We start from the raw sequence: 20,364 nt of genomic DNA, 5'->3' as shown, positions 1-20,364 counted from the left end.
GTCTTTGTGCCCCTAGCACCTGGCATAATACCTGGCACCGAAACATTGTTTCTTTGTCTGACTTTGCTGCCATTTCCCCTTCTCCCAACAGTTAAAATGGATGTTCCCTAAGGTTCTGCCCTTTCCCTCTTCTCTCTCCTCACACTCACCCTTGCCAATCTCAGTCATTTCCCATGGCTTCCCCTACCACCTTTATGTGTATGACTCTATATCTCTAGCTCTGATTTCTCTTCTGAGATATAAACCCACATCTCCAACTGCCTACAAGACATCACTATGTAGACATCCTACTTGGTCTCAAATGAATGCATTATCTCTCTCCCAAAATCTGTTCTTCCTTCTGACTTTACCATTTCTATAAGTTGGCACAGTTCTCCAGTGTTCAAACCTTTGAAATCATGGTTCTCATTATCTTAACCTGAGGTCATCCCAACCATCAACCTCCTCTACTCTTAGTCCCAGACTGCCAAGTACTGCTGAAGGAAGTCATAAAACTGCTGACTGTACCCATTACAAATTCATGCTGTTCAATTTCAAATCAGCTTTCACTTCCACACGGTAAGATTATTTTTCCTCAAATTCAAAAATCTCTGAGTTGAGAGAGCCCTTTGAGGTTATTTGTTCTAACCTATACCTGCAATAGGAATCTCCTCAACATACAAAGCAAGGGAATTTCAGGGCAGTCCATCTTACTTCTGAGTAATTCTAAGTGTTAGCAAGCTTTCCGTTCTGTCAAATGAAAATTGCCTTCCATTTATGATTTATTCTCTTTCACACTCCCCAAAGGAACTGGTCTAAATCTCCCTCAAGCCACCAATTCTACCCTGATCTTTTTTTTTTTTTAAAGCAGATAATTTTACCTCCTGTTTTATTGAGAAGACTAGGATCATCGATTGTCTCTACTACCATCTTTCCTCCCATATACCTCCAAACTTCTCTTGGTCCACACTCTTATTCCCCTTTTTGCCCTTATCAACCCTATCTTACTTATTTGCATATATTTAATATACTCCTTCCCACCTCTAATTATTTTTTAAGGTCAATGAGGGCAGGAACAATTTAATTTTTTTTATCTCTACATCTCACACCTGGCACATCACCCTATGCATAGTAACTGCTTAATAAATATCTTTCAAGCTCAGTTGAATAGATTTGATTATTTCAAGTCCCTATTCAATAGTCTTTGATGGCTTTCTATAGCCTCCCAAATAAAATCCTAAATCCTTTGGCTGGACTTCAAGGCTCTCCCCAATCTAACATTTTTAACCTTATTTCATACTACATTCCCCACCCCTTTCACCCCAATTTGGCTTTCTTCTGTACAAACCCTGTGTTTTCTCTTCTTTCTGCCTTTGCTCATATCACGTCCTATGGCCTGTTAAATTCCTGCCAATTGTTTTATATCAAGTTTAAATGTCACCTCTTCCAGGAACCCTGCTCTGATCCTCTCAGTCAATAACAACCTTTCCCCCTCATACCTCAAATAGCACTTTCTTTTTCAATTATTTTATGCACTTAGCCATAGTGTTGTGTATTACACTTTTTGGGGCATGAACCATAACCCCCTTCCAAACTGTAAGATCCAGGAAGGCAGGAACTATGCCTGATCCAAAGTTTGCATTTTCCCCAGCTCCTGCTACAGTGTTCTGTGGACAAGGTATGTTTAATAAATGTTTGTTGAGCTAAATTGAATCAGAATGGCAATATCCACATCGGACATGGAGAAAAGCAAAGAAGTTATCCCTGGGACTGCCCACTCCTTACAACCAACACAGAGGAGAATTGGTGGGTGGCACTCCTGGTGGGAATTGAATGGATTCAACTGACCAGCATCCCCAACCACAGGCACAGAGGGGCTTCATTAATTGCACTAGGAAAACCACCTGACAAAAGCCCAGGACAGAGAACAGATATTTCTACAGATGGGTGAATCTTATTTTCAGAAAGCTTGATCTCCCCAATTCAGAAATTACAAACTAGACAAAGTAGAAGTATGTATTCACATTGCAAAAGCATCATTGAATTTTTACAGAAAAAAATTCACTATAGAATTCCTTTAAAAAAGCAGATTTCTTGAGCGAATTTTGAGCCGTGTTGTCATTTACCTAGTCTAGGTTCTGCATGTTCACAGACTGAGGTATGGTGGTAAAACAAGGGACTTTGCTACATATGCATAGACTGGTTTGTTTTGGTTCCCAAATATCGCACTTACCAGGAAAGTTTTGTTTCCCCCTTGCATGGAGTCTGCCATACATACCCCTTTACATCTTTGGTCGATGGCCATTCCCCATGCACCTCCTGAATTTCTTATTAAATTCCTGCCAGAGGTTTAAAATCAAGTTTAAGGGTCAACCCTTCTGGGGACCCTTCTCTGATAAAATCAATAACAACCTTGTTACCAACCAAGTATGTGTGTCATTCCTCAAGTAGTTGGCATGGCCTGGAAAACCAGGAGGATGTTGGAATGTGCTTTCAATGGATGTGTCAGCCAGGCCTCCTGGTACTCTGCCCTGAAACTAGAAAAGAGCCTGTTTGGAGGCACTAGCCCTACTCCAGGGAGCCCTGCCATGTCTAGACATCACAGTGTGAACTGGAAACCAGACAGCAAAATACTTCATTCCATCTAGGTAGAAGGGCCCAACAGAGCATTCATCGGTAGCACAAAGACCTACTTAGGGGCCTGGCTTGTTATGCTCTTGGTCTCCCCTGCCTCACTGTGTGCTATGCAGCCACAGGCCTGGATTCAGGAGTGGAGGGTTGGACACCCAGGAGATCTAATACCCTTTTCCCATAGGACCTTGGAGAGGCAGAGCCAGCTAAGTCCAACTTGCCTATCCACGGCCCAGTCTGTGGGTGACTCTGTGACCCGGGGCCCAGGGTACAAAACACAATTACCTGGTATTGTGGGAAAGTTGAGTGGTTTGTAAACACAGGAGGTGGAGGATAATTCAGGTTGAGCCAGAGTGGCTGGTTCAGTGCTGTTGAGGTCAAGGCTGTAGCAAAGCGTGGTGTGAACACATTTCCAGTGTACTTGAGGTTGTTCTTGTCCGCAATCGTCATTGGTGCATTGACTGTAGGACACAAGTCAAAGGCTTCATTCAGAAAGGTGCCAGGAACCCAGCAACCCTTCAGCTCTGCACTTCGCACAGAAGTGACGGTTCTCAGAGGACTGCTCCTCTAAAATCCAGGTGAATAGCCAAACCTCATCAGTATGTGATTATTCTGGGCTGGGTGAGATTCTGCCTCCAAATGACAAAACAACAACATCAAAAAAACAAAACAAAACAAATACTTCCCCTTTCCCTCAAAAAAAGTTGCTAAGCAGGTTTGCAACATAAATAAAAAGGGAATGTTTAAACTGTTTTAAATAATCAAGAAGTACTTCTTTTAATATTTTTTGCTAAAGACAGTTGCCATTTTCTTCTATTCATTAAAACAGACCCCTGAAGACCTCTATTTGTTCCTGAGAGTAAAGAGCACTGAACTAGAAAGGTTTAACTTCCAGACCTGAATTTGAAACTTTGTTCTGCTACCTTTTACCTGTATGACCTTGGCAAAGCAGACTGAGAACCCAATATGAATCATCACTAAGTGATATGGCAACCAAAAACCTCATGTCATCTTAGGCTACCTTGAGAGAGACACCGTGTCCAGGACAAGGGTGTGTAATTGTTTTACTGCACTTTGCCCTGACCACATCACATCTGGAATGTGGTGTTCCATTCCGGTTGCCACATTTAAGAAAAGACATTGATAAGCTTAGAATACCCAAAGGAAGGAGCCAAAGATTATGATAGACTTGGGCAGCTAGGTGGTGCAGTAGACATCAATCTATAAGCATTTATTAAATGCCTCCTATGTGCCAGGCACTGAGGTAAGCACTGAGTCTAGAATCAAGAAGGTCCAAGTTCAAATCCAACCACAGATACTGTAGACCCTGGGAAAGTCCTCTAACTTTTATTTGCCTTAGTTTCTTCAACTATAAAAATGAGGATAATAATGGTACCTACTTCCTACGGTTGTTGTAAGGATCAAACGAGATAAAATTTAAGTGAATAGCATAATGCCTGACACATGTTAGACATTCAATAAATGGTTATTTCCTTTCTTTCTTCAAAAGCATGTTTGATAGGGATAACATTAAGGATATGTGGATACTTAACCTGGAAAAGAGAAGACTTCAAGGGGCCAGTAAGTATCTGAAGGGCTGTCCCATGGCAGAGAGATTAGACTAGTTCTACTTGGACCCAGAAGAGGAGTAGGAGCATGGTTAGAAGGTGAAGAGAAGCAGATTTAGACTTCCCAACAATGAGTGCTGGCCACAGTTGGAATGGGTTATCTTGGTAGAGTTTGCCTCAGCAGAGGCTTTCATACAAAGGGTGGATGGCCATTTTCTGCAAAAGTTGGAGAAGGAAGGTCCCTTCTAACACTCAAATTCTTTGATTCTGTAAAGTTGTTTAGCCTTTCCGGGCCTCAGTTTCGTCATCTATTAAGCAAAGAGGTTGAACCTCTAAGGTTTCTCCCTGCTCTAATTGTTGGTACTGTGATCCTATGAATGGTTCTCAAGTCCTATAGGAAGGTGTGCGATTTGTTCTTCTTGGCAATCCTCATTGTAGAATTTTAGAGCTGGGAAGGGTCAGAGAACTGTTCTATTTGTGGTTTGTTTGTTTTGGTGAGGCAACTGGGGTTAAGTGACTTGCCCAGGGTTACACAGCTAGTAAGTGTTAAGTGTCTGAGGCCGGATTTGAACTCAGGTCCTCCTGACTCCAGGGCTGGTGCTCTATCCACTGAGCCACCTAGCTGCCCTGCTATTTGTGTTTAAAAGTATCAAAGCATAGTCCCAAAGGACTCATGATGGAAAAGGCTCTCCAAATCCAGAAAAAAAAAAAAGAGAGAACTGTTGAATCTGGATGCAGATAGAACCATACTATTTCTATTGTTTTTGTTTTTGTTGTTTTTGTTTTTTGAGGTTTTTCCTTTTTGCTCTGATTTTCTTATTACATGACTAATGCAGAAATATGTTTAATGTGATTGTACATATATAACCTATATCATATTACTTACTGTCTTGGGGAGGGGGGGAGGGAGAAAAATTGAAGCAAGAAATCTTATAAAAACAAATGTTGAAAACTATCTCTACATGTAACTGGAAAAAAATTAAATATTTATATGGGAAAATTTTTAAAAGTATCAAATCAGTTTCTTCTAAAATATCATAGTATGTAGGCCAGACTTGCCCTGAATTAACCTGATTCTGTGAAATTTGATGGCATTATTTGTCTGAACCTTTGTGCTAATTGAACTAATTGGAGGGTCTACTAGCTTCTTTATTGGGAACAATGACTGGTTTGCTGGAAGGAGTGGCCAATTGTCAGAGAGATTAAAAATATTAGTAATAATGGAGCCATATACTGGCTAACTGTGCTAAGAGCAGGAAATTCCAAACCACAGATCCAACAGTTCAACAAATAAAATTGTGCAAGAACCTATGACATTAAGGCTATATGCTTGGCAACAGGGATATAAAGAAAAAGGCTCTGACATCAAGTGGTTTACAATCTAAGAGGAGAAAAGCCATTTGCACACAGGAGTAGGATATAAAAGTAGTGCAAAGGAGAGCTCCTAGCAATGTGTTATGGGAAATAAATGAGAGAGGGGGGATACTGTGTTTTGTTCTGTTTGGTTTTTTAAGTGGGAAAATCAAGGAAGTCTTTTTTCAGATGATCCTACTTGGCCTTGAAGGAGGATGAAGAGGATTTCCACAGCCAAGGTATTTGTGGAAGGAGGTTGTGTATTCCAGTCATGGTGAGACAATACAAGCAATGGCACAGGAATAGGGAAAGAGAAAACGAGAACAAAAACTAGAGAATAGTTCTGTTTGCCCAGAGCCTAGGGCACATGAAGTCAGGAGTAAGGGAAGACAAGGTTGGAAAAGATGGTTGCAGTCAGATGTTGAAGGACCCTGAATACCAGGGTCAGTTACTCTGAAGCAGAGAGAAAATCCCTATTACCATTCTAAATGTCTTTTTGGAAAGAAGCACAGCATCATACTAGTCTGATCTTTGATTAGAACCTAAAAACGAGGTCTCTTTGGAAAGGAAAAAAAAAAAAGATTTACAAACTCATACTGAAAAATAAAATTATGGGAGCAGGTAGGTGGTGCAGTGAATACAGCACCAGCCCTGGATTCATTCAGGAGGACCTGAGTTCAAATCCAGCCTCAGACACTTAACACTTACTAGCTGTGTGAACCTGGGAAAGTCACTTAACCCTCATTGCCCTGCAAAAAATAAAAATAAAAATAAACAAACAAAATAAAATTATTATATAAAATTATTGGGTAGATTTTCTGACTGCCAGGCCAATGCTCTCTTCATTGCATCAGGCTGCCTACATTTTACTGGTGAGAAAAAATGGGATTCGCCCAGGTAAGGGGACTTGTCCAGGGTCACACAGCTATTCCATTGAAAAAGCCTGGCTCAGAATGGCTCTTATGTGCCCAGACTCACCTGTAGGAGTGTCTTTTGTGATAACCTGTGTGGGAGCAGCACAATGAAGCCCTTTCCTCTAGCATTCTCTTGACCTTTCCCCTGTAGTACCCCACCCAAAGCTTACACTTCAGCTCCAGCCCATCCACTTCTGTTTTGCTCCTTAATCTCAGCTGTCCATCTGGATTCTTCGCTGCCCCGAGGAACTCATAAAGCAGGTTTTTTTCCGTGGGCCACGGAGGCTTTTTGGAAGGCAGGGACATAAACATGCTGCTGGCCTTGCCGCTGCCGGGGCCCTCTTCACTGCACATGTCCTTCCGGCACTGGGGCCACTGGCTGGGAACCAGGGCATCTCGAGGGGCCTTGACCAGTTCCTTGGAGCTTGGAGTCCTCTCTGTGGAGAGAGGGAAGATGAGCTAGGAGCAGCTGGGGCCTGGCAGTGCTTCCTCCCTGTCCCGTGGGAGGCTGGCTCCTCACCAGGGTCTGGAACACCCCATCTCTCTCTCACACACACACACCTCTGACTCCTCTAGCTGCTCTGCAGCTAGACTTTCTTGTATGTATTGCCTCCCTCCCCATTAGACTATGAGCTTATCCAAAGCAGGGAGTGTTTTACTGTTCTACTTGTATATTCCAGCTCCTTGCTTTGCACACAGTGAGCCCTTAATAAATGCTTTCTCATTCACTAGTTTACTGGTTGAACCAGTAGGAGACAAAAGACCTCAAGACACTGAGGCACGACAGGGCCTGGGGGGAGCACAAAAGCCATGGGAGGAGTCCCCTCCAGGCTTTTTAAAAATACTATGTGTTTTATGTTTGGGCTCTAGGAGAAAGCCCCATTTGCCCTGCCCTAATGATTAGTTCTGTTCACCTACCTTTCCTTAACTCATCCATTCTAGATCCTAGAAGGCTCCCTTCTACTTCTCTAAGCTACGGACTCCTTCTGATTCAGATTAACACTCAGTTTTCCCTGACTAACTCGGCTCACATTGATCTGTCCATCCTCTAATACCACTAATTGACTGTACCAGTGACTGATTGGTAGATTGATTGGTAGGTTATATTCCTGGAGAGTAAACTGCCCCTTAGTAGCCCTACCCCATCCTCTTCCCTCAGAGAACTTGACTGACATACTTATGGTCACACAGTTCCTGGGACTGATGGAACCCCTGGCTCCAAGGAGGCCCAGGATAGTGAGGAAAAGCAGGAGGAACTGGGTTTGTGCTGAGGATAAGCTGTCTCAGCTCTGCCCCAACCCAGGACAAACCTGTTCTGATTGGAGCCAGTTTGGGGGGGAAAAGACATTTTTAGCTAAACCCGTCTCCAGAGTCTCTCAAATGATTCTGCATTTGCTGAGTTTTGCCCGGAGCCAATGGCCACTAATAATAGCAGCGTCTCTCCTTCCACACACTGAGGGAAGCGGCAGAGGCTGACAGACAGAGGGAGGACAAGAAGAGACACAGACTGGGGCCGAGGCAACTCCAGAAGATGCCCTGCCCGTGTTGGCCCCCATCAGGATCCCAAGCTCCTCACTCGCTCAGGAATCCATTCCCAGGCTGAACAGGTGGGTCCCAGGAGAACCTGCCTGACTAGAATGGATTCATTCATCTAACAAACCTTAATTAAGCCAAAGCACATTCCACCTCTCCTTTGGAGAATTTATGAGAGGACACGTATGAAAGAGACACGGGATGAACAAGCATCAATCTGTGTCCTTGGAGGCAAGTCCCACATCTGTAGAATTAGAGATCTACTGGATTGTTAAGTATTGGAATAGAATGATTTAAAAATTTCTACTATTGTCATCTTCGTAGATGTCTTATCTTCCCTTATTGAATCATTAAGCTCTTTGAGGGCAGGGACTGGGTCTTATTTAATTTTTGTATCTCCCCAGTACTTCCCAAAGTGTATTGCATGTAGTAGGCCTATGATGAATGAATGAATGAAGATCCCACTATGGACTAAAACCTTTGTTGGGCACTCGGGCATATCTTGAACAAGACTCAAGTTTCTGACACCTCCCCACCCTGGTCACTAAACTCTAGCTCACCCTGTGAACCTGAAACACAGACCACCTTTGGGGATTTCTCCTTTTGACTTCAGGTAGGAATGGATTTGAACCCACAAAGATACAGTACAGACACATTCTCAGAGATGACAAAGGAAAGTGAAGAACAATACTGACACTTATCCAGCTTTTTAAAGTCTTGCAGAGCACTTCACACACACTGTCTTATCTGATACAACAAACATCCTCTTGAGTTAGATAGCACTGATGTTATCACTACACCCATTTTATTTTGCCCATTTATAGAAAGTCACTTAGCCACAGTCACACAGTTAACAAGTGTCAGAGTGGTGATTGGAGCCTAAATCTGTCCCAAACTCCAAATGCAGGATTCCTTCCCCTATACCATGTTAATCCGGAACCTCAGGTCATGCAAGAGGATTTTTTTTTTTTTTTACTTTGAGATGTAACATATATATGCAAGGCAACATTGTAAGGTAGAAAGAACCCTGGCTGGGGATCAGGAGACCTCGGTTCTGGGCTCAGGTCTTCCACTGACTTGTGGGAAGTTGGTCAAGTTCTTTCCTCTTTCTGTGCCTGGGTTCTTCATCTGCAAAATGAAAGAATTGAACTAGGCAAGCTCTCATTTCCCCTCCAGTTCAACTATTCTATATTTCTATGCCTGAGTCCACATCCTATAATCTGCCCAAAATGGAGCATTCAGGAGGAGGCATGACGGGATGTATGTGGAGGCAGAAACCTCCTAGCTCTGCTGCCCTAACGTGATGCTTGAGCTTACTCATGTTCCTTTCCCAGTTCTGAACCTCAGTTTACTCATCAGAAAGATGATGAGTAAATAGTCTCTAAAATTCTTTCCATTTCTAAATCCTAGGTAGAAGACTTTTTCTAGTGATAGCTGATATAGACCAATGTGAAGATGAATTTGCCTTGTTTGAGCCTGCAAAACATACATACATACATACACACAGAGCAGAGGGAGTTGGACTAAGAAGGAAGGTTCAACATGGCTAACCCAGACATGGCTAATCAGGAGCTGACTCCATGCTGTTTATGGGGCCAAAGAGAGCCCTAGGAGGAGAAGGAACTAAATGACCACTCTCCCCTTAGGAGAGAGTGAGTTTCTGGAGGTCAGGAAGTATTTCCATTTTGTGTCCCTCCCTTCACACACACACACACACACACACACACACACACACACTTTTCACATCTCAACCTAGTGCTGGGCACAGAGCAGATAAATCTCTAGATGCCAGACAAAGAAAACAGGAAAATATGGGGTAGGAGATAGAGAATATCCCTAAGATATTTAACATAAAGGTAGTTGTCTAAAGCTACCCTAATGTTACACAATGAGGAGGAAATTTTAGGACACCCACTTGCTTTAAAAGAAGGATATCTGGAGACTGGTTAGTGGAAGGTTTGAGGTTACATTTACATTGCAGGTCCCTGAGGACCTCAATGGGCTGAGAGGGGCCCAGAGAAATAATTTCATCCATCTTCCATCTTGAGACTAGGCCATGTCTAGCCGAACCCTAATGGAGCAAGGGCACAGCCCAAATCTTGAAAGAGCTCACTATGCAAAAGACCCTCCCTTATATCAAATTGGCTTAACTTTTGGCTGACATTGAAGTTTTCCCCAAATCCTCCTGGGATGGCTGTATTAAGTTAAAGGTCATCTGGGCTGACTCCCCAATTTTACATATGAACAATCTGAGGACAAGACATTAGGTGACTTTCCCTAGAGGCATTAGGTGATTCTGTGGGTAGAATGTCAGACTTGGAGTCAGGAGCACTTGAGTTCTAATCTGAGTTCATGCCTCAGATAATCCCTTAGTGGTGCGGCACTGGGCAAGTCTCCCATTGTTTCTTAGTCTCAGTTTCTTCATCTGTAAAATGGGGATAGCTATAGTACCTACCTCACAGGGTTGGTGTGAGAATCAAATGAGATAACATATATAAAGTGCTTTGCAAACCGTAAATTGACATATAAATTATTGCCTAAATAATAACTATTAACATTGGCCAGGATCACACAGATGTCAGAGGTAAGATTTGAACTCGGTGCTCTGACTCCCAATCCAGTGCTCCTGTTTACTCTCCAGCTCTGTGCTATTTTTGCCTGTGTCCTCAGGGCTAAAGCACAGTGCCTGACTCCTAAGTAAGGCCTTAATAAATGCTTCTTGACTGTCTGCAATACCTGTGGGTCTAACAGAACCAAAAGGTTAGTCATGGAGGCCCCTCAGTCCACCACCCTCCCCTAGGAATCCCTCCCCAAGCATCTCTCTACTCCCAGCATCTCTCACCCATAGCAAGGAGCCCCTCCGCTGAGGGGTCAGCCTCTGGTTTGGAGCAGATCTTGGCAAACACTGGGAGCTGTCTCTTCTGCCCTGGGAGCTCAGGGGCCTTCTCTGGCAGTGCTGGTATTGGTGGTGGTGGCAGAGGGAGCAGGGGGGCGGGCCCCAACGGCTCTTTGGGGCCAGGGCCACTGAACATGCTGTTCTGAAGGAAGTCCTTGATCACTCTGGTCTCCTCCAGTACCATTTTGTTGTCAGGGGCCTTGGAAGACTCGATGTGCTTCAGGGGGAACTGGGCCAGCAGCTTGCTGATCTCCGAATTGGAGGCTGCAAGGCTGGCAATGCCCTCCTCCCCACCCTTGGCGCCCTTGCCCTTGGCAGAGCGCAGGATCCCCGTGACTGTGGACTTGACTGAGTCACAGTCAGGGCGGCCAGGCAGCTCCTTGTCCCCCAGACCACTGAGCATGGGCTGGATGGCCGGCCCCACAGCCTTCTTCTGGCCCAGCAACTGGTCCCCCCCAAAGGTGAAGGCCATGGAGAGGCCGCTAGCCTGCACCAAGGCATGGGGAGGGAAGGGCGGAGTGGCCGGCCTGCTCAGCTCAGGGGCATCACCTGCTGTGTCCAGCTCCCCAGGGCTGTCTCTGGCCAAGCTCAAGTTTTCTTTCGTGAGGTTCAAGTACTCCTGCTCCACCAGGAGGGAGATCTCGTCCTTGCTGCAGCTCTGCTCCAAAGCTCTGTGTGGGGATAGAGAAAGATGGGCTTATGGACCATTCGTCCGAAGGCAGCTGCAGAGATACTAAAGAGTGCTGGCTGGGAAATGAGTGATTTGGAAGCAAATACAACCAACCAAACAAACCTTCCAAAATCCATTTTGTCCTTGAGAGGAGAGCGTAAAGAGCATTCCCATCCCAAATGAGCTTACCTGTGAGGCTCTGAGCACACCGAAGCCCGAGCCTGCAAGCTGGGGCCCTGCCTCTGTCCCTGACTTGCTATGTGACCTTAGGACAGTCACTTCCCTTCTCTGAGGGAATGAAGCTATTATTAATCCACGTCCTGCCCACTTCCCTGTGAGGATCACACAAGAGAATAATAAGAGCATATGTTTCTCAGGCATAAAAAGCGATTTCTGGCGACAACAACTCTGCGAACTGGGTGGTAGATTTGAAAAAGAAACAGGCTCTGAGAAGATAAAATGCCTCCCAAGGCCAGATGGCTCTGCTACTTACCTGTGTTATCATGGGTAAGTCACTTAAATTCCCTGGGCCTCAGTTTCCTTCTCTGGAAAGTGAGGGAACTGAACTAGATTAGGGTTTCTTAAACTTTTTCTGCTCATGGCTTCTTTTCACCTGAGAAAGTTTTATATGACCCCGGGTATATAGGTATATAACTAGATAACCTCTGAGGTCTTTTTCCATTCTAGATCTATGATTCAGTCAGCTCAGCTACATACATGCACCCACCAGGACCACACACATGTATGCATGCATACACACACATAGACATCTAACCTACAAGGTGCATTGCGGGGCAATTGTTTGCTTTACAGAGGAGTCTTTGCATTGGAAAAAAAGATTTAAAGAAAGAGTGTGATATGGTGAATAGAGAATTGACGTCAGGAAGATCTGGGTTCATGTCCTGCCCTACTAAGTGACCCTGGGTGGTTCACTTAACCTCTGGTGCTACAGGCACAGGCTAAAGTTGCAGAGAGGTTGTCTGTCCTGTAGGAGAAGCTTCCCACCAGGAGCTCACTGTGCTGATGAAACCTGTTACAAAACAACCCCCAAAACTGCGGGTTCTTTACTGAAGGGTCCCAGCTCCCAGTGTGTTTATGCTGGGTTTCAGTGGCTACAGACTGGAGAAAAGGGGGTCTCTTGGTAACTGCTTCATAGGATTTCTGGGAACCAGCAGATTCTCCCTTCTGCCAATGGTCAAGCTAGCTTCTCTTCCTTCCCCAGCAGAGACAGTGGCGGACCTGGAGGCAGGTTGTGGGCTCAAGCCCTTGCACCAAAGAGTTCCACTCATGCCAATGGTAGTGATAAGCTCCCTATCTCACATCTTTGAAAGACTCTCAATGTCTAGTCTGTGAAATGGGGAACAGAATCCTAACATGCAGAAGGGTCTTAGGGAGGTAAAGTATTCATTTTTTTAATAACAAGCAAAGATGAAGGGACAGCTAGGGGGTGCCATGGAATCTGACCTCAAACATGTAATAGCTTTCTGACCCTGGGCAAGTCACTTAACCAGATTGCCTCCAAAAACAAACAAACAAACAAGATAGGAGGATTTGAGAAACTCAGTCCTAAGTGTGGCTTAAACAATGTACCTTTGTGAGGCACTGATGAATCCAAGAATCCCCACTCCTCTTCCCCTAAGCTTTGCAAACCATCATCTTCAACATGCTTATTTTGTATTGTTATTAACAACAACAAATATCACAGCTGTTCAAAGTTTATAGAGCAATTGTAAGGTTTACAAAATGCTCTCCTGTGGTTTGAGGAGAAAACACTGGTTGGAATCAGAAGACCTGAGTTCAAATCCTACCTCTGATACATAGTATGGGTTAACCTTGAGTAAACTCCCTGCGGCTCAGTTTCCTCATCTATAAAATGTTGGAGTAGGACTAAATGACCTTTGAGGTCCCTCCAGCTCTTAATCAGTGATCTGATGACCCTGGGAAGGAGGCTGTGCAAAGATATTTTTCAGTCCTGTCTTGAAACCATGATCAGGGAGGCCGATGGACACTGGAGAAATATCTCCTTCTTCCTTGCACCTTAGAGAGCCAGCTCTTCCCTCTTTGTGACTGGGAGGACCTCTGGGACTGGCCTGGGAAAGAACCTGCTCAGAAATCCATGAAGTCGGGATGAGGTTTAGGATTGAACTTGAATTAGGTCACTCAATTCAATTCAGTTCAATTCAGCAAATATTTATTAAGTATTTGCTTCATTGGGAGGGAACCTTGTTCTGGGTTCCCCAAAATATTGGTTTGCCCAAGTTTCTACCACCATGCAACTAAATCTTTTTTGGAACTACAGCTGTTTAGGCTGTGAAAGAGAAACTCAAAGAATCCTAGAGGCTCCAAAGGTCACCTAGTTTAATGCATTTCTTAAAAGGGAATGCAATTATCCCTTCCACATCTCGGGGTCTAGGGGCATGGCACCCACACGATCTGAAAAATCCAAGTAAAAATTTTTTGACCCTCCCTTTGTGCCAAACAAGAAGTCTGAATTATTATGGTATTAAAACATAAAATATGTTGATATTATACAACACTGTACATATATTTTATTCATTTCTGAGTTTCTAACCTTTTCTGTGTTGTCTGCTGGCCTTTGCATGTGATCTGTGGCTTCTGCAAAACTCCCCCAAACTCCCATTTAATTGTTTATGCCCACCTGAGATTTAGCAAAACCTAGATGAGGAAAGTCCTGATGTGGAAGGGATGACTATACTCTCTAAAACAGCACTCTAAGAGCCTCCTGCACTTCAAGACCACTTGGGGAGCTCATTCCCTCCTGAGGCAAGCCATCCTATTTTGGGCCAGCTCTAATTAATTGCTAAGCAGTTCATCCTCCTATAGACTTGGAATCTGCCTTCCTATAACTTCCACCAACTCGTCCTAGTTCTGCCCTTCTGCATCTACACTGAAAAGGCTGGTCTTTCTTCCATATGACAGCCTTCAAATGCTTGGAGACAGCTATTGTGTCCCCACCCCCATCTTTTTTTCCCTCCTGGGCAAATATTCCCAGTTCTTTACTCATATAACATGGTTTTGAGTACCCTCACTATCCTGACTGTACTCATTAGGCGGAATTACAGCTTATCATTGTCCTTTGCAATATGCAGAATCCAGATGAATACACTATGTTGCAGACCAATAGAAAAAGTGATGTGGACATTCCATTATGGAAGGGTTTGCAGGACACTGGCCAATCATGTAGAGATGAGGTCTTTATTTAGGGTCATATCATGTTGGGATGTCTGTCCAGAATTGGGAGGGGCCTGAGGAGAATAAAGCCACATATCTGGTCTGAGAGATTCAAAATGAAAGAACAAGAACTGGAACCAGGGAATACAGGCAAGAAGTTATCCCAATGGGAAACCGGGTATAGGGTGGGGTTGTCATTGGGTCAGGGTGTCTAATCAGACACTAGAGTTAGAAAGACAAAGCAAATCTACCAGGGGGATTCAGGACAAAGTAGCCTAATTATCATCCCCAGCATTTCATGGTCTACTGTCCAACCTTCCGAAACTGCTGTCTCACAGTCACTCTTACCAGCTGACACCTGTACAGTCTTCCACATTTACCGGGGACAGCATCCAGAGACAGCACTCTGGATGTGGTTTGATCAGCAGGAATGCTCCCTCCCTACCTCTCCCAACCAGCTTGATCTGGGCACTAGTGTTTCATTAATGCAGCTTAAGATCACATTAGGGTTTTGACTTTGGTTTTATTTTAGCAGCTACACCACCCTACTGGCCTATGTCACTCTTTTCCATCCTATATATCCTACATCACCATATCCCTATGTCACTATATCCTGGTGTATGGTCACCCTTCCCCTCCCCCCAGGTAGTTTTTCACATAGATGTCTATCAAGGTATGTTCCACTAACTTATACTTGCACAAGTGATGGTTTTCCACCTAAATTCAAGGATTTACATTTCCCTCAATTCAATTCCATCCTGTTAGTTTCTACCTATTTTTTCAGCTTATCCAGATCATTTTGTTGCCTCTCAAAATATGAACTATCTACTTCGGCACCATGTCATCTGAGTTAGCATGAATTTTTTTTTGTTATTTTTTTTGTTTGTTTTTCTTTTACCTCTACATCTAAGACTTTCACAAACACATATATTGAACAGGAGCACAACATTGAACAACACTGAACATGAAAATATTGAAGAGAACATTGGGAAGAGCTCTAGGGTGAAACCCTGGCTCTATATAACCTTTAACAAGTTGAATCATCTCTCCAGACTTTAGTTACCTCACCTTTAAAACTAAAGGGTTGAACCAAATGATTTCTACAGTATCTTCCAATGCTAATTCTATGTTCCTATGATCCTAATGTCACATCCCTAAGTCCCACCACTAGAGACCTCCCTTGTGGTTGAAATTGATATATTCATCCACTATTTCCAAGCATAATTATCCAGCAATTCATGTAACAATGCTGTCATCAAGCCCATCTTGCATCTCTAAGTTGGTTATAAGGATATAATCAATGTCTAGCTAAAATCAAGCTCTAATCTATCTATCTCATTTCCCTATTCTACTAGTACTTCTCCCACCCTCACCCCAAAATGAAAAGAATAATTTGCTATGGCCCATTAACAGTCAACTCCTAGTTATCATTGCATTCTTTTGTAAGAACTCATAATCTACCTACTTAAGAATCCATTCTAGAATTTTGCTGGAGTTCAGTACCAAGGTTACTGGTCCACTCTTTCCAGAATCCACCTTTCCTCTGCTTGTTCTAAATTATAACTCTGCCTGTTCAAAGTCTTCTGAAACCTTTTCCATTATCCATGATTTCTTTTTTGAGTTAGCAAAAATTCAAAGGCTGTCAAAGAGAGAAATAATGAATCATTCAGAGAAGCTAAACCAAACTCCCTGGCTCTTGAAAACAAGAGTGAATCAGGATTAGTGAGGTGGCTTCCTTGGGTCTCTTTTGTTTTCTCTTCATTGGCTTCACCCATTCCCAGAAATGATAGCTGTCCAGTGTCAGCCATTTGCTCAGACATTGTGCATTATTCCTGGATCCATGACATAAAGGACAATGTAAAAATAAAAGATATTGACTAGTTGGCATCCCCCTCCAGAATAATGACTAAGATAGTATGCTGTTCATTTCCCAAACAGCAGTTCAGTGTACAGTATAACACAGAAGAAAGATGAAAACTGCTATCCATCTGAAGCCAAAGGGAAAAAAGCAGGCGGAAAATAGTTAGTGTTGGAAGAGGACATCAAAGTAAATATTTCCATCCAGCTGAGGCATTTCAAGTCTGCTGCAAACACAATGTTAATAATCTTCTCCTATTTCCATGGCTGAGTCTCACAGCACCACTGAGCTTGCAGTTGTACGAGTGAGGGCAAAATGGTTTGCACTTGTGTATTAGAATGGGAGGCACTGAGGGTGATGGTGATGATGATGGTAGTGGGGGGATGGTGATCTTGATGGTTGGTAGTGGTGATGAGGGTGATGGAGGAGAAAGAGAAGGAGGAAGGTAAAAAACGATGAAGAAATAAATATTGGATCTTAAAAGCTAGAAGGAGGCACAGAATATTTAGGCTTGGAGGGGCCTTAAAAAGCCTTCTAAGTTAATCTGCCTGACAGAGGAGGAAACTGAAACCCTGAGAAAGGAAGTCACTTGACCAAAGTCACAAAGAAAGTAAATGATGGAGCCAGGGATCAATCTTCTGACTCCCAGGTCAGTATCCTTTGCATTGGACTACCAGTGCAATTTTTTTTTAGTGAGGCAATTGGGGTTAAGTGATTTGCCCAGGGTCACACAGCTAGTAAGTGTTAAGTGTCTGAGGCCAGATTTGAACTCAGGTCCTCCTGACTCCAGGGCTTGTACTCTATCCACTGTGCCACCTAGCTGCCCCCATACTAGTACAATTTTGATTTCACAGAAACCTTGTATATTTTCTCCTGTGTGACAGAATCTTAGAACTGGAAAGGACCTCAGAGGTCATTCAGTCCAATCCTTACTTGAACAAGAATGACCTCCATATCCCATGCAACAAGTGGTTACTCAGCCCCTATATTGAGACCTCCAGTGAGAGTGGGGGATCCATTACCTTCAAAGGCAAGTGCATTCCACTTCGAGATGGCTCTAATTATTAAGAAGGTTTTCCTCATATTGAAATTTGCCTCTTTGCAACTTTCACTCATTGCTTCTAGTCCTGATCTCAGAAGCCAAACAAGACAATTCTAGTTTCTCTTCCAAATGATAGCTCTTCAGATAGTTGAAGACAACTATTATCTCCTCCCACACCCCAAGTTTTCTCTTTTCCATGCGGAACATTCTCAGTTCCTTCAGATAATGCACATATACCATAATCCATCTCAAGGTCGTTCTCCATTCTGGTTACCTTCCTCTACATATTTCCATTTTTGCAATGTTCTTCCTTCTTAACATGTGGCACTAAGAATTAAACACAACATTTTAGATGTAATCTGAAAAGAGCAGAACATAGTAGTACTACTAACCTCCCTACCCCTGGACACTATGCCTCCCAATACATTTTATGATTACATTAGCTTTCTGGCCAGGCAAATCACGCTATTGGATCACATGGAGCTTGTGTTCCATCAAGACCCAGCAGATTCTTTTCAGATCATGGATTTAGGTCTAACTACACATCTCCCATTTTATATTGGTGAAGTTGATTTTTTAACCCTATACAGGAATTTACATTTATTCCTATTCAATTTCATCTCATTGAATTCAGCCTAATATTCCAACCTGTTGAGATCTCTTAGAATCTTAATTCTGCTGCCCAGTATATTAGCTATCAGTCCCATCTTTGTGTCACCTGCCATTTTGATAAGTATGGCATCCCATGACTTTATTCAAGTCAGGAATAAACATTAATCATACAGGGCCAAGCAGAGATTCCTTGGGTTCCCAAATAGAGACTTCCTCTCAAACTAATATCGAATTATTAATGACTAATCTTTGAATTCAGCTTTTTGGCCAGCTCCAAATCCACCTAATTGTAATGCAATGTAACCTCCATATCTCCCCATTTTCCACAAGAAAAGTGGGAGAGATTCTATCAGATACATTGCTAAAATCTAGGCACATCTAGACCTGGGCATAAAGAAGCGATGTCAGTGACTGGTTGGGAAAAATCTCATAGTTGCCTTCCCATATGCTTGAGTCTGACAATCTGGATTTGAATGCTCATTGTTTTTTTTTTTTTTCCTGAAGGAAATAGGACCCTTGGAAAAAAAACTTTTCATATTACCTGAGACTGATACAAGTTCAGTATTGAGCATATTTTGCATGCTAGGCCTCAGTTTTTTTCTTCTGTAAAATGGAGGAAGGGAGGAGTATGCCACATGATCTCAACAATCCCTTGTCAAGGTAGTCTACAAGCCTTTGATCTTTGTCCTTGGCAAGGAGCCTTAGGCAAATTCAGGGGGTCATCATGGTGTGGTTATAATTCAAGGTAAGGACATGATTCTAGGGAAAGGAATGACTGACCCTGCCGCTCCCCTATTGGCATGGGTGATGCTTCAGGAAGATCTTCCCAGACAGAGTTCTCTCCAGGTCATCTGGAACTCTTAGCTCAGGTGAGAACTTCCAAATGCTCACTTCTGATGGCAACAGGGAAGGAAATCCCACCTGGTGCTGGACTTCTCATTAACCTATTGCTCAGTTTCTGATGACTTGCTTCATGAAGATAGGTTGTATTCTAAGGAAAAGGAATCCTTTACAAAACAAGGTCACTGTGAGAAGGAAAATAGCAGAACTTCTCTAATGGCTCCCTAAAACTCTCTTCTAAAAGGGATGGGGACGGGGCGGGGGGAGACCTTTCATAGACTGTCAGACCCAGGAGAGGTCTCTTTAACGATTAACTAGACTAACCCACTAAGATCATAGAATCAGGGACCTGAGAAGTCATTTAGTCCAACTCCTCCATTTTCCACATGAAAGAACTGAGGTCCAGAGAGATTTGTTAAATGACTTTCCCAAGGTCTCAGAGAGAATAAGGCAGAATTTGATCCCAAGTCATCCAACTTGAAATCCAATACTTTTCAGCTTAATTCTCCTGTGTGGCTTTTTGCTATGGTCCAGAGAGGGTAGAGAGGAGTAGCTACTGGCCAATGGAAATGAGTGGTAGGAACAGGAAGGACCCAGGGGCCTAAATACAGCCCAGATGCTGGAAGAGACAATGATTCAGGAAAGCTCTGAGTTGGGGGAAGAGACAAAAAAATGGCAAGAAATAAATATAGCAATAAATGGAGCTTCAGCTGGGAGTCAGAGCGATTCTTTTTGTTCAAATTATCTTTAAAACTTTTCATTTGAATCTGTTTAATAAGAAAAGGCTTACCCAGAGGAAGAAGTATTTTTTTTAATGTGACTAGGGAGTTGAATTGGAAAGAACATCGTAACAAAGATATTAAAAGGGGGATTAAATCAAAACACTAGTGCACCGCTCCCTGGGCTCCCAGGAACGTAGGACCAAGGCACTTAAACCCTGTAACATTCAATGAAAAAGGAGACGTCAAAAGTGGGCCATAAATCCTGCTTGAGCTCCCCTCTTGATTCACTAGACATACAGCACGGTTCAAGCCACAAAAGGAGGTTGGGTGTGTGCTATTGAGATCAGCATCCTTTGAATGAGGCACAAGTTCTCAGAAGCTACCAGCTCAACAGCCACTCCTCCAAGGGGACTTGCTGGGTTGCAGTGGGGAATAAGGTCTGGGATTCAGGATGCCACTGGCTCCACATTCTCCAACGGGGGTTTGCAAAAGTCAAACCCTCAACAGCAGTTCCTCCTGGCACCTCTGAAGCCAAGGCAAGAAAGGACTAGAGC

At 43.4% G+C, this 20,364-nt stretch overlaps 1 protein-coding gene across 1 annotated transcript in view; it reads right to left on the bottom strand.

Moving 5' to 3' along the window:
• C3H1orf94 (chromosome 3 C1orf94 homolog) overlaps positions 1-20,364 on the bottom strand; it is a 64,749-nt gene that overhangs the window by 28,082 nt on the left and 16,303 nt on the right. The window contains exons 2-4 of the mRNA XM_043998785.1: positions 10,821-11,545; positions 6,616-6,882; positions 2,896-3,071 (exon numbers count right to left, since the gene is read on the bottom strand). Coding sequence (XP_043854720.1) covers positions 2,896-3,071; positions 6,616-6,882; positions 10,821-11,545 — 1,168 coding nt within the window. The remainder of the gene's footprint in view (positions 1-2,895; positions 3,072-6,615; positions 6,883-10,820; positions 11,546-20,364) is intronic.

Source organism: Dromiciops gliroides, chromosome 3, assembly GCF_019393635.1.
Source record: "Dromiciops gliroides isolate mDroGli1 chromosome 3, mDroGli1.pri, whole genome shotgun sequence".
NCBI classification, from domain to species: Eukaryota; Metazoa; Chordata; class Mammalia; order Microbiotheria; family Microbiotheriidae; genus Dromiciops; species Dromiciops gliroides.
Note: the sequence above shows the minus strand (reverse complement) of the source record. Positions and strands in the feature narration are given on the sequence as shown.